General features: G+C 37.7%; 1 protein-coding gene across 1 annotated transcript in view; it reads right to left on the bottom strand.

Moving 5' to 3' along the window:
• Positions 1-12,150, bottom strand: part of LOC117359730 — a 46,113-nt gene extending 33,963 nt beyond the window's left edge. Inside the window, exons 1-3 of the mRNA XM_033942947.1 lie at positions 12,058-12,150; positions 11,452-11,572; positions 10,655-10,695 (exon numbers count right to left, since the gene is read on the bottom strand). Coding sequence (XP_033798838.1) covers positions 10,655-10,695; positions 11,452-11,572; positions 12,058-12,088 — 193 coding nt within the window. The 5' untranslated portion in view covers positions 12,089-12,150. The remainder of the gene's footprint in view (positions 1-10,654; positions 10,696-11,451; positions 11,573-12,057) is intronic.
• Positions 12,151-14,109: the final 1,959 nt, after the last annotated feature.

The following is a 14,109-nucleotide window of genomic DNA, read 5'->3' as shown; positions in this document are numbered from 1 at the left end:
CAAATTAAGGACATAATCTATTTTTCCAATGCAATAGGTTAGACATTCTAGACATATGGGATGTACAAAAGCAGTCCAAAAAAGCTAAGGTAGGCTGACTGTACTGACCATCAAGACTGAGAACCCAAAGACAGAGTCTTGTCTTGCTGCCACATCCACCCGGTAAAATTTAGCGAACGTGCGCAAATTGGACCATGATGCTGGCCTGCAAATCTCTTCTGGAGAGACCGCTCTAGCTTTAGCCAATGAAGAAGCAACATTTCTGGTAGAATGCACCTTGACAGAGACAGAAGACTATTTCCAGGAAAGAATGTAGACTGATGAAATGGCCTTACGGACTTATGGATCCATCTAGAAATAGTGGTCTTGAAAGCAGGAGCGCCCCACTTAGAAGAATGAGTCAACATAAACAGATGATCAGAGAATTGAAATTCAGTAATTTTCAGATAGCACAGAAGAACCCTGCACACATCCAATTTGTGATTTTGCGACTTTGAGCCAGAATGCTGAAAAACAGGTAAATGCACCTCCTGATTAACATGGAAAACAGAAACTACCTTCAGCAGAAAGAAAGGGTCCAAGTGCAAGGAAATATCAGTATCTGAGATCCTCAGGAAGGGCTCTCAACATGAAAAAGCCTGGAGTTCTAAGACAGATCTCGTAGTAGTAATGGTGACCAGAAAAAAAATCTTGAGCATCAAGTCTATGAGGGAAGCGTTTCTCAGAGGCTCAAAAGGAGCCTTGGTAAGGCCAGACAGAACAAAGTTCAGGTCCCAAAAAGAGAATGGAGGCTTGATAGGATGTCTAATACGAAGAGCACCCTTCAAAAATCTGGTGATACCTGGATGAGATGGAAATGATAAAGAATGATCCTGAAGATGCTGCGATATCTTCAATGTATTTGAATGACCTCACATCAACAACCCAATTGCTGTACATAATATATGTTTATTAATAATAAACAAAGGTCATCTTACAAGAAATAAATTGTATCCAAGCAAGATATAGTAACAGCAGTTAGGCCAACGGAAGAATAACACAGAGTGCCGGCAGTCTGTTGATATCAGTCCACCTTACCTTTTTAAGGAAATAAGCTGGACCTTTTACAACCAAGCTTAGTAGCCTGGGCTCCAGAGTTTTGTATAGCTACTAATTACATACTTAATTTCCATTGGATTTTCACACTTTATCATATTTAATGATTGGATGATATAATTGCAGTTGAGTCATAATGAAGCTTGGTGTACTTGCTGTCAAATATGACCTCTCTATTTTCTCTGATAATGCATTCTTAATACTGAGGCCAATGATCCATGAGGGTGAACACCCTCCTTCCTAATCTTGCTTGTAGATTGTCAGCAGCATTGTCTACAGTTCATGTCATTTTGACCATGTCATCTTGACCTGATATTATGGCTTTCTTGAGGCTCAAGCATTTCTTGGAATGTCCTTTAATATAACATCCAGCACCACAGCAAAGATGAAGCCCTCTTGCAAAAGTATTATTTGTGCTGACAGGAAAATATGCACTTTTTACACAGTTCATATACCTTATGGTAGGTTTGATTTAGCAGCACAATGCCCCTCCTGAGGGTCTCCTGAAGGTCTTCTAAGGGTCTTCTCAATCAATCACAGCCTCTGAAACAGGAGAAACCAACAACTTGGCCCAAAGGGATGCAACAGTAAGGCCTTTATTGAGACCTGCTTGGAAGAAAGTAAGAACCACCGAAATCAAAGCAACTCTACCTTCTCCTGGTCACACCAATATTGGAAAGTTGATTTCTTTTTTTTTTTTTCTTTTTTTTTAAATATCTTTATTCGTTTTTACATTATGCAAACAAGTGTACAATAATTCAAGTCATACTATACATTCTTCACTTGAAACTCTACATTCATTTTATACCATAAACTATCTCCCCTCCCTCCCTTTCCATATATTACCCCTCATAATGTCATAAAACCCACCCATCCCTCCTCCTCCCTACATATATTTAATGGGGATAAATATAATTATTTATTTATTATAATACTCAATTAATGGTCTCCACACCTCTTTAAATTTCTTATAATAACCTCTCTTGATTGCCAATGTTTTTTCCATTTCATACACCTGACAAACCGAACTCCACCAGTAACAATAATTCAATCCTCTATAGTCTTTCCAGTTATGTGTTATATGTTGGATGGCAACTCCTGTTAAAATCATTAACAGTTTGTTATTATTTGATGAAATTTGACTTTTGGCCCTCATAGACATTCCAAACAAAACTGTGTCATATGATAGGGCCACAGGATTCTCTAACATACAATTTATTTGACCCCAGATCAATTTCCAAAAATTATTAATAAAAGGACAATAAAATAATAAATGATCTAGAGTTCCAGCCTCAAGATGACAATGCCAACATCTATTAGACTTAGAGCAATCCAATTTTTGTAAGCGAACAGGGGTCCAGAGTGCTCTATGCAACAGGAAAAACCATGTTTGCCTCATAGACGCAGACATTGTACATCTTATCCTCCAAGACCAAATACGTGGCCATTGAGATGCATTAATTTGATGCTTAATCTCAATGCTCCAAATATCTCTAAGTACAGTCCTTGGTTTTTTATTTAAATATCCAGATAATGTTTTATACCACTGTGCGGCCTGGTGACCCATAAAATCTGCCTGGAAGCATAAGAATTCTAGAGTAAAATGAGTATTTAAAGACTTCCATTCAGGGAACCCTGCCTGAATAGCCTGCTTCAATTGCAACCACTTATAACTTTGTTTTTTATTAAGTCCAAATTTATGTTGCAATTGTGAAAACTCCAGCAGCTTACCATCATTAATAACATCATCTAAAGTACGTATTCCTGCTTCAATCCAATCCTTCCAGACAATCATAAAACCGCCTATTTGTATCTTGGAGTTCAGCCATATATTTTGACAAGTAGATTTTTGAATAGTAATAGGAGTTAAGTTGTTTACATACTTTAATGTTGTCCATGTGTCCATTAATATCCTATTGGTTTTCCTTATTCTAGGCATTTTAATGCTAAGCAGATGACGAAGCCTGATAGGAGACATGAGCTGCCACTCCAACCATAACCAATCTGGAAGCTTCTCCATGAGTTCTGGGAGGACCCAATACATACCTTGGCGCAATATATAGGATTGATGAAACCTATAAAAATTTGGAAAATTTACCCCTCCCTCCTCAATTGGTTTTTGTAAAGTCACTAGAGCAATTCTTACAGCTTTACCCAGCCAAATAAATTTACTAAGAATATTATTTAACTTTTTGTAAAAAGACCCCTGAAAAAAAACTGGTATCATTCCCATTTGATAACAAACCACAGGCAATATCATCATTTTGACAGTTTGAACTCTTCCCCACCAAGATAAATGTAAAGGATTCCATTGCTCACATAACTCTGTTACTTTTTGCAATAAACTTTTTTCATTCATTATAATTGTCTCATCAAGCGTGTTTTTTATCCATATACCTAAGTATTTTATTCCTTCTTCTTTCCAAATAAAAGGTAATGAGTCAAATAATCCTTTTGTGCAATGCACATTTAAAGGAAGAACTTCTGATTTAGTCCAATTTATTTTATATCCTGAAAACTTTCCAAATCTTTCAATCAAAACCAATAAATTTGGAATGGTTGTTTCCGGATTCCTCAAATGAAGTAATATATCATCCGCATATGCAGAAACTTTATATTCTTTATCTTTATGCGGTATACCCTGTATCTCCTCCTCTTGTTGAATAGCTAATAATAAGGGTTCAAGCACTATATCAAAAAGTAAAGGAGACAAAGGACATCCCTGTCTAACTCCCCTTTGCAATTTAAAACAATCAGAAAAATTATTATTGATATATAATCTAGCAACAGGAGAGCTATACAGAGTTTTAATCATTTGTATAAATCCCGAACCAATACCAAACCACTCCATGGCCTGATACATAAATATCCATTCCACACGATCAAAAGCTTTCTCTGCATCTAGAGACACAGAAAAAGCCGGATCTCCAATTTCTTTTGTTAAATATAACATTTGCAATGCCAATCTGGTGTTATTAGAAGAGTGTCTCTGAGCAACAAACCCTGTTTGATGCATACCAACTATGTGAGGAAGAGCTTTTGCCAAACGTGTAGCCAAAAGTTTGGCTAATAATTTACCATCTACATTTATCAATGAAATAGGCCTGTAATTTGAAACCAACATGGGATCTTTATTTGGCTTCGACAAAACAATAGTTAATGATTCTGCCATAGTGCCTGATATACAACCTTTCTTTAGTTGATTCTGATATAAATTTAATAAATGAGGTAAAAGAGTATTTTGAAATGCTTTATAAAACTCTACCGTAAAACCATCACCACCTGGAGCGGTCCCTACTCTAAGAGATTTCAATGCTGTTTGTAATTCTTGTAAAGATATTGGATTTTCCAAACTTCTTTTTATATGATCAGGAATCTTCGGACCTTCAATATTATTTAAAAACACTATACCATCTTTTTCTTTATTTAAATAAGACTCAGAAGAATACAGGTTTTTATAATAATTTAAAAACTGTTTTAAAATAGTACCAATCTGAAAATGAGTTTCACCTTTTTCATCTTTTATTGCATTCAATTTCATCTTTCTTTTTTTCACTTTAAGATAATTAGCCAATAATCTTCCCGCCTTATTTGAACTACCATAATACAAAGCTTGCTGACACATAATATTTTTTTTAGCCAAATTAGAAGAAATCTCATTATATTTATATTTTGCTTTTAATAAAGTTTGCAACGTAGAATTCTCCCACTTATTAATCAATTTTAATTCTAAATCTTTTATTTCGTGTTCCAGTTCCGTAAATTGCTTATTTAATTGTTTTTTAGAATAAGCTGAAAATGATATAATTTGCCCTCTCATCGTTGCTTTAAAAGCATCCCATATTATTTCTGTAGATATTTCCTCTGTAATATTATTTTGAAAATATTCATCCATTTTTAATTGAAATTCTTCACAAAATTTTGGATATGCAAGCAATGCATTATTAAATCTCCATACAGGCCTACCATTATCCGGGTCATTAAAATTTAAAGAAATCCACACTCCTCCATGATCTGATAAAATTATTGGTTCTATAGAGGCTTGTGTAACATCTTGTATTAGCCCATCAGAAACAAGAATATAATCAATTCTAGAAAAAGATTTATGAACATGTGAATAAAACGAAAAATCTCGATCATTAAAATGAAGAATTCTCCATATATCTTTTAAATTGCAAGAATTTATAAAATTATCCAACCCTAAAGATTTTAAAATTTTACTAGGTTTTTTATCCAATAAAGGGTCCACAACAGCATTAAAATCTCCTGCTACTATCAAATTATTAGCAGCCAGTGGTAAAATTATTGGTTGTAGAGTTTTAAAATATTCAATTTGATTCGAATTAGGTACGTACACATTAAATAGCGCCACAGTATTATTGCCCATATTCATGTTCACATGCACCCATCTTCCTAATTTATCTGCTTTCATCATATTAAATCCTGCTGAACATTTTTTATTTATTAAAATTGCTACCCCAGCTTTTTTCCCCACCGCCGGTGCAAAAAAGCAATCTCTCACCCAATTACCAATTAGCTTTTTTGATTCATCTCCATTAAGGTGAGTCTCCTGTATGAAATAGACATCCGCATTTTGTTTTTTTAAATATAGCAATACTTTTTTCCTTTTTATCGGGTGGTTGAGACCATTAACATTTATTGAAAAAATTTTTAAAGTCATTATATCAAATCAAAACAATAATCAATAATATTCTTCACATCAATATTATAACCTCTTTTCCCCTTTTTAAAATTATTATTAGAACCCATCCCCTCCCCTATACCCCTTCCCATATTCTTAATCCCCTCCCCCTCCCATCCCTCCCTTAAATTACTTGCCAACTTTGAAACGCACACCTTGACTAGGCAATAGATAAACTCCCCACAAGCTATATTTATAATTTTAAAACCATTAGCCAGATCATTATCATATTAAAATGAATATCATTTTATCACACAAGACTTCTTTATCAAGGATTACCTCTTTTTTTTTTTTTCCTTTCCTTTCCCCCATCTCTCATGAACCCTCCCTTCTCTACTCACTCATTTCCATTAAGATATTATTGAAATACATAAATAATCACACCAAATTTTAAAATTACATTCATCCAAACCACATCCATCTTTCATGTCAGATTACATCACATTCCCTCAAGTTAAATATCACTTTTAAATATTATTAAATAGATAATGGAAATCTTTTTTCCTAACTTTTCCTATTCAAAAAGTCAATAAATTCCCCAAAACAACAATTTTTATCCCTTTAACATAACCCTCCTAACATTCCATACCCATTTCCACACTAGCATATTTGCTACCCTTTTAATTTCCACTCCATTCACAACATTCTCTTATATCATATGCTTTATATTATAACATCCAAACTTTCCTACATCCTTCGCTTTTACCAAAACTTCTAATTAATTTTTTTTTTTTTTTTTTTTTTTAATCTCCTCGTATATCCACCATTATTTATATTAAGTTCAGACCAATTTTTATCCCAAACAACAATATTATGACTCTTGTTGCATTAATAGATTTGCAATTTTAAAACTATAGTCCATACATAACAACAAATTTCCTTTTCTTGTAATAAGATGCTATATGTCTCATAAAGTCTCATTTCAAATCTCCTCTTGCTTGCAGATCCATATCAAATTCTATCCTCTCACACTACTGTTTATACATTCTCAGTCTCATCTTTTGATCCACCTTAAATCTCCTTTCCAATTGTTTTGCATAAAGATTTACAATGACCACAATTTCAAACTTGTGGTGCCAATCATAGATCCTTCACATTCTACATATACAAACCCTGTTCCTTTTTTTATTTTATTTTTTTTTTTTTTTGACCATTGTAGCTCTGTCATTTTTATTTTAAGGTCAGGTCAACTATATACCAGAACCATCTTCAAAAAATCCTCTGCTGCATTTAGAGAATTTCCATTACAATGTCTTATTCCATATATCACAGCTGACTTCCCCTTTTATGCAAATGAAAATTGTAAGGCTTACAAAGTCACAGTCTAACTCTCATCTTGTTTGCAGATCCATTCTATTTAATGTCCTCTTGCTTTTAGTTTATATCTTCTCAATACTATTTAGAACTTATTTCCTTCAATCTGTTTTGCACAATCCTCTATCGTTTCTCAGTCTGTCTGTCCAAACAGCAAGTCAGTACAATCCATCTTATTAACCTCTGTCCTTTAAAAGGTCTGTAATATTGCATCTCTTATACTCTTGCAGGCTACATTCCATTTGCCTCATGACAAGATAGAATGTGGAATGTATTTGAAATCCAACTGCAGCCATGCCTTCAGAATCCTATTAACTCTTTTTTTTTCTTTTTTCTTCCTTTAACATAGAAATTTCCAAACAAAAATAAACATTTCAACCAAGAACACAAATACTTCCATCCAAGTCTCTATTAAGTAGCCATTGGTGATTCACACTGCTCCAAAAACTCCTTAAGTTTATCTGCAGTATCAAAATTCAAAGTTTTATTTTTATAAGTGACCCGCATAGTTGCCGGGTATATGAGCCCATATCTAGCTCCCAGACTTCTCAGCTGTGGTCTCAGGTCTAATAGCTGCTTTCTCTTTTGTGCCGTTGCTCTGGCAAAGTCAGGCACTATGTAAATCTTTGAATCCTGACACTTTAAGTTTTTATTATCTTTAGCCAATTTAATTATTTCAGCTACCTGTTGATATCTAAGTAGCTTAAAGATCAGTGGACGTGGTCCTTTTTGGCTGTTTGATAATCTCTTTGGGACCCTGTGTGCACGTTCTATTTCCAATGGAAACTTGTTTTGCATCGGGAGCACCTTGGGCAAAAAATTAATCAAAAATCCAATCGGATCTGACTTTTCAATTCCCTCCGGGACCCCAAGCACCCTTAAATTGCTCCTTCGTTCCCTATTGGACAAATCTTCCAGCTCCCTTTTCAGTGCTTCAATTTCCTTACTGTTTTCCATGTGCTTTATACTTTCCTCCTCACACTTTTCCACTCTTTTCTCAATTTGATCCACTTTCAATTCCATTGCTTGCAGTTTATTTGATAAACATACCACCTCTTCTTTCACTTCTTTTATATTTTTAGCGCATTCCAATACTATTTCCTTTACCGCCTGTATTTCCTTCATTATGTCTTTATTTTCTACATCCTCCGGCGGCAACGGAACTGACATCGGTGAAGCCGTATCAAGTTTCGATCGCTTCCCGCTTCCTGAGCTGCTCCCCGCCGCCAAATTTTTGTTTTGCTTTCCCGAAGCCATTATCCACCTCTACCTCACTTTTCAGAGTGAAATTTGAATTTTTTCTGGCTATGATCTCTGTCAAATAGCTTGTCTTCACAGAGCAACTCCACTATCCAGCCATTTAGTTCCGCTCCAAAGCCACGCCGAAAGTTGATTTCTTACACTTGAGCAGAGTAGCAATTACATCGGAATATCCTTTGTGTACTAAAGCTGCATGATAAGGAAAGACTAAAAAGGTTAGGGCTCTTCAGCTGGAAAAGAGACAGTTGAAAGAAGATATGATTGAAGTCTACAAAATCCTGAGTGGAGTAGAATAAGTACAAGTGGATTGATTTTTCACTCCATCAAAAATAACAAAGACTAGGGGATCATTCAGGGTTGCAGGGAAATACTTTTAAAACCAATAGGAGGAAATATTTTTTCACTCAGAAAATAGTTAAGCTCTGGAATACGTTGCCAGAGGTTATAGTAAGAGTGGATATTATAGCTGGTTTTAAGAAAGATTTGGATAATTTCCTGGAGGAAATTTTCATAGTCAGATATTGGGAAAGACATGGGGGAAGCCAATGCTGCCCTGGATCGGTAGTATGAAATGTTCCTACTCTTTGAGTTTTTGCCAGGTATTAGTGACCTGTATTGGCCACCATACGTATAGGCTACTAGGCTTGATGGACCATTGGTCTGACCCAATAAGGCTATTCTTATGTTCTCTATACAGACTGAACCTTGTTTAAGAATGTCCAGATGTGTGGGGAACCACAGGCCGCAACCACAACACAGATGCATAAGATCTACATACCACAGTCTGTGAGGCCTGTCTGGAGCCACCAGAATGATCCACGCCTGATGGGCCACAATCCACCAAATGACTTGGCCAATAATGGGCCAGGAAGGAAAAACATACAGAAGGACTCTGTGTGGCCATGGCTGAACTAGGGGCGCTCAGGGAGGATAAGGCCATAGCAGAAAGACTAAAGGAATTCTTTGCTTCGGTCTTTACAGAAGAAAATATAAGAGATTTACCTGAACCAGAAATGATTTTCAAGGGTGGTGATGCAGAGGATCTGAAAGAAATCCTGGTGAATTTGGAAGATGTACTAAGCCAAATTGACAAATTAAAAAGTGATAAATCACCTGGACCTGATGGTATACATCCCAGTGTACTAAAAGAACTCAAATATGAAATTGATGACCTGCTGTTATTGATCTGTAACTTGTCCCTAAAATCATCTGTAGTACCTAAAGATTGGAGAATGGCCAATGTTACACTGATTTTTAAAAAATGGCTCCAGGGGAGATCTGGGAAATTACAGACCAGTAAGCCGTACTTCAGTGATGGACAAAATGGTAGAAACAATTATAAAAATTAAAATTGTGGAACACATAATGTCCCTGTATCGCTCCATGGTGCGACCTCATCTGGAGTATTGCATTAAATTCTGGTTTCCTTATCTCAAGAAAGATATAGTAGTGCTAGAAAAGGTTCAAAGAAGAGCGACCAAGATGATAAAGGGGATGGATCTCCTCTAGTATGAGGAAAGACTAAAAAGGTTAGGGCTTTTCAGTTTGGAAAAGAGATGGCTGAGGGGAGATATGATTGAAGTCTACAAAATCCTGAGTGGAGTAGAATGGGTACAAATGGATCGATTTTTCACTCCATCAAAAATTACAAAGACTAGGGGACACTCGATGAAATTACAGGGAAATACTTTTAAAACCAATAAAAGGAAATTTTTTTTTCACTCAGAGAATAGTTAAGCTCTGGAGCGCATTGCCAGAGGTTGTGGAAGAGCGGATAGCGCAGCTGGTTTTAAGAAAGGTTTAGAGAAGTTCCTGGAAGAAAAGTCCAAAGTCTGTTATTGACAAAGACAGGGGAATGTCTGCCTGAGCCCAAGAAGTCAGACAGCACCGACACTATGGCTTGACTATCCCATAATCATTGTACAGTGGCTTGCTTTATATTCTTCAAGCTCTTCAAGTTGCAGAACTATCCATGTATTTAAACTCTCTTTTAACAATGTAAAAGGTGGCAGATCTATCAGTAAAATTGTTCATTCCTTCCTCTGCCACAGCCGCTCAGCTGATCACAGCAGTGGGATTGATGGCAAGGGATCAGGAACAATTCTCTAACCGGTGCCTGTGACATGGGCACCAGTTAGAGAATCGAGGCTGTTAGGTGAGGTTAGGCGTCTGTCACGATTCTGTATAGGATGCCAATGTGTGATCAGCAGCTGCAAGTGGCTGAGAATTCTTGGGACAGGTATATAAATTCCTAAATAAATAAGTAAAGATGTCATATCTTACTCGAGATTGATGGTCCAGATCTTTGTTTTTTCCCCAGGTTTCTACAAAGAGAAGAAATGGTCATAAATAAAACTCCATAAATATTATAATTAAAAATTCCACATGGCAGGATTATTTAGGGTCCTTTTTACTAAGCTGTGGTACAAAGTCACCTTTATGCACCCTTATGCAAATCTCTCCTGCACACTAAGGTCATTTTTACTACAGCAGTAATATTGTAAATTTTCCATTATTTTCCTATTCTAGGGTTTAATAATACAGAAACAGAGTGACCAAACTACTGATAGGTAAGTTGTATTTATTTAACATCTATAATTCTAACACAGTAAGTCTGCTTTTGTATTAAAAATCACTGTTCACTTTAAGCTGAGCAGGAGTCCTCGATCTACAATCCTGTCAGTAGAGAGCACTGTTTCACTATCACATTTTCAATAGTGAGAGGCAGGCAAGCTCTACAGGACTCCAGGAAACCTGCCTGTCCATAGTGATAGAAGACACTATATTGAAGCATCACCCTTCATTGGCTAGGAGGTAATAGAGTTATAAAGGCATGTAAAAGGTGTCTTCTAGTGTCCAGGATAGGCTAATCCCTTCCTGGTTTTTCCTTATGGCCTGTTTCTTTGAGTTATATCCACAGGGATAGTAGAACTATATAGGTCCATGCAGACCATTGGTTAAAATTAGGACTGGATTAACCTGTCCTGAAATTGGAGGCCACTTGGTAACCATACTTCCAGAAAATAGTAAGGGAAAAAAATTAATCCCTAAAACTAGAGGAAAATAAAGTAGTAGCATACCTTATGCAACTGATACTGATAGTGCTGCTGCTGCTGCTGCTGCTGCTACTGTTGGCATTATTGTTTCTCGCTCTGATCCTCTCACTTTTTCGAAGCATTATTCCTGTGCGTTCAGTCCTCTCTAGAAATGGAAATGCCAGTTGTCTCAGGATTCTCATATATAACTGTGACATTACCTACCAGGTGATGTAATAATAGTAAAGGGGAGTGGCTTCAAGTTCATTCCATGCAATACGCCTATTTCCTTCTAAACTGTGACATCTCAGAGCCAAGACCACACTAGAAAGAAAGAAACTGACCTTGTCACATAGGAAAGTCAGAAACACAAACGGGAAGCGGCCTGGCACTTAGCTAGGAATAGGGCTTTGGGGCAGAGGGGGAAAGAGGCAGGTAGGAAAGAAAGAAGAGGCTTGGTCTTAAGTAGGTCTAAGCAGGTCTAAGGAGGTAGCTGAGGGTATTAGGGGTGATGGGTAGCTCTAGTTAGGAATAAGGATAAGTCTGAGGCAGTGTCAAGGAGCATGAAGAGAGAAATTGGCAAGTGCACGATCTCCATTTTATCTGCATCTCCAACTGCTCTCTCAGCTCTTAAATTTTGCTTTTTCTTACCTGTTGCACAGGGAGCAGCCTTCTCCATCATGCTTCTGCATGGTCCTTTCCTTAGAATCCTGAAATCCCAAATTATCCTGCAGATGCACTCTGTTGCTGGATGTACACTTCTCAGCACTAGATTCTGTAAGAAATGAGGCTGCATGTGGGATGAGACACAGGGAGAGAGTTGTGCCTTGTGGTGCAAGTAAGAGCAAAAAATCTTTACAGCTGTGCTTTTTAAAAACTGTTCCTGTTTGAAAGCTTCCTTGGTTTGGAGGGAGCTGTGCATTGCACTGAGGATTAATGTAGCATTACCAGATTTCCTTTTTAAAAAAAAGAAGACACATGGCTCCACCCTGTTCTGCCACCAATCCTGCTCTGTTCGCCCCTTGCCCCATCCCATTGAAAATTGAACATGTGCAGGGTTCTTCTGTGCTATCTGGAGGTTACTAGTGAGTTTTGACTCTAGGATCATCTGTTTGTGCTGACTCATTCTTCTAAAGTACACAGGGTGCCATACAGCACAGAACTTATACCAGTGGTACTAATTATTTTCTAATCATGGCACATCTTAAAAAGAGAGCGCGCTAAAGCTTCAAGTACATCCATCCATCTTTGGCATTAACTTTTATTATTCAACTTTCTTCTATTTTTCTACTCCCTCCTCAGATCTATCTACTTTTCCATGTTTTCCCTTCCCATCTATCTATGCACACTATCTCCTCCCTCTCTCTGTCCTTCCCCATCAACCATGTGTGCCATCTCCTCCCTCTTTCTTCTCCCTATCCTCATCTATCCATAAACAGCATTTCTTCCATCTCTCTTCCCCTCCCCATCCCTCACATTCTTATGAGACATGTCTTCCCTCTCTCTCCCCATCCCCTCAACCTTGTATACCATCTCCTCCCTCTCTTTCTCTCTCCTATGGTTTGACATCTGTCTTCCCCCTCCTATGGTATGGGATCTTTATCCTCTCCTTCACACAGTATGGCATCTCTTTCCCCTTTTTCCTTTCCCTCGTCCCCCCTTTGTGATCTGGCATCTCTCTGTCATTCCCTTCCCCTCTCCCTGCCTTAGTCTGGGATCCCTACATCCTTCTTCCTTTTCCTGGTCTGACATTTCTCTCCTTCCCTTTCCCCTGTGGTCTGGCATCTTTATCTGTCCCTTCCATTCCCTCCCCTGGAGATCTGGGGTCTTTCCTTCTATTTTTTCCTCATCTTTGTGGTCCAGCATCACTCTTACCCTCCCCATGCTATCCCCCCTCTCCTGGGATCCAGTTCTTGCTCACCCAGTGTTGCTGTAAGTCTTCAGGCCATCGGCAGCTGTCTTTGGTGACCTGGAAGCTGTCTATCTGCTACTACTTTGCGCCTATGTGGGGACAGGAAGCAGAAACAGAGGAGATGCTTCTGGGTCACTGAAGGCAGTGTGTTGAAGACTTCAGTCACACTATCGATGGACTGAAGACTTACAGCAGGACTCGGTAAGCAAGTGCTGCATCCCGTAAAGGGTGTGTGGGGGTAGAAAAACTCCGAATAGGTGAGTGGGGGTAAAGGAGAACTCCAGATAGGTACACAAGCTGCTTAGGGGGTACTATGTTGGGTTTCTCCGGACAAGAGTTATAAAATTAAAAAGCCACCCAGACTCCCGCCACAGTCCTCAAAAAGAGAACATATCCTGGGAAAACTGGACATAGGAAACCCTAGATTAATGCAAAGATCTTAACCATGCTGTTACAGCAGGTTACAGTGCAGAATTCAAAGCAAAGCTCTTTAATGAATCCCATCTCATTAACAGGCACGCCTCAGGCTTTGATAATATCTTTCCAGTAGATAGATGAGACATTCTAGACTCTTGCCCTGTCCTTCCTGTGCCTGCCTACTATCTCATTCTGTTTATGCTTCTCCAAGTTGTTCTTGGATGCCAGTCAGCCCTTCAGGGTTTTGAAGAATCCTGTATGTATGTTTATTTGCATGCAGGGGTCTTTCCTGCGCTCCTTTGATACCTCTGTTTGGGAATTGATGGTCTCATGTTCTTTTGTTGAACAGAACAGCTGACTTTGGGAATGTTCCC

Source organism: Geotrypetes seraphini, chromosome 4, assembly GCF_902459505.1.
Source record: "Geotrypetes seraphini chromosome 4, aGeoSer1.1, whole genome shotgun sequence".
Classification (NCBI taxonomy): Eukaryota; Metazoa; Chordata; class Amphibia; order Gymnophiona; family Dermophiidae; genus Geotrypetes; species Geotrypetes seraphini.
The sequence above is the reverse complement of the archived record's forward strand: the minus strand, read 5'-3'. Positions and strand labels throughout refer to the sequence as shown.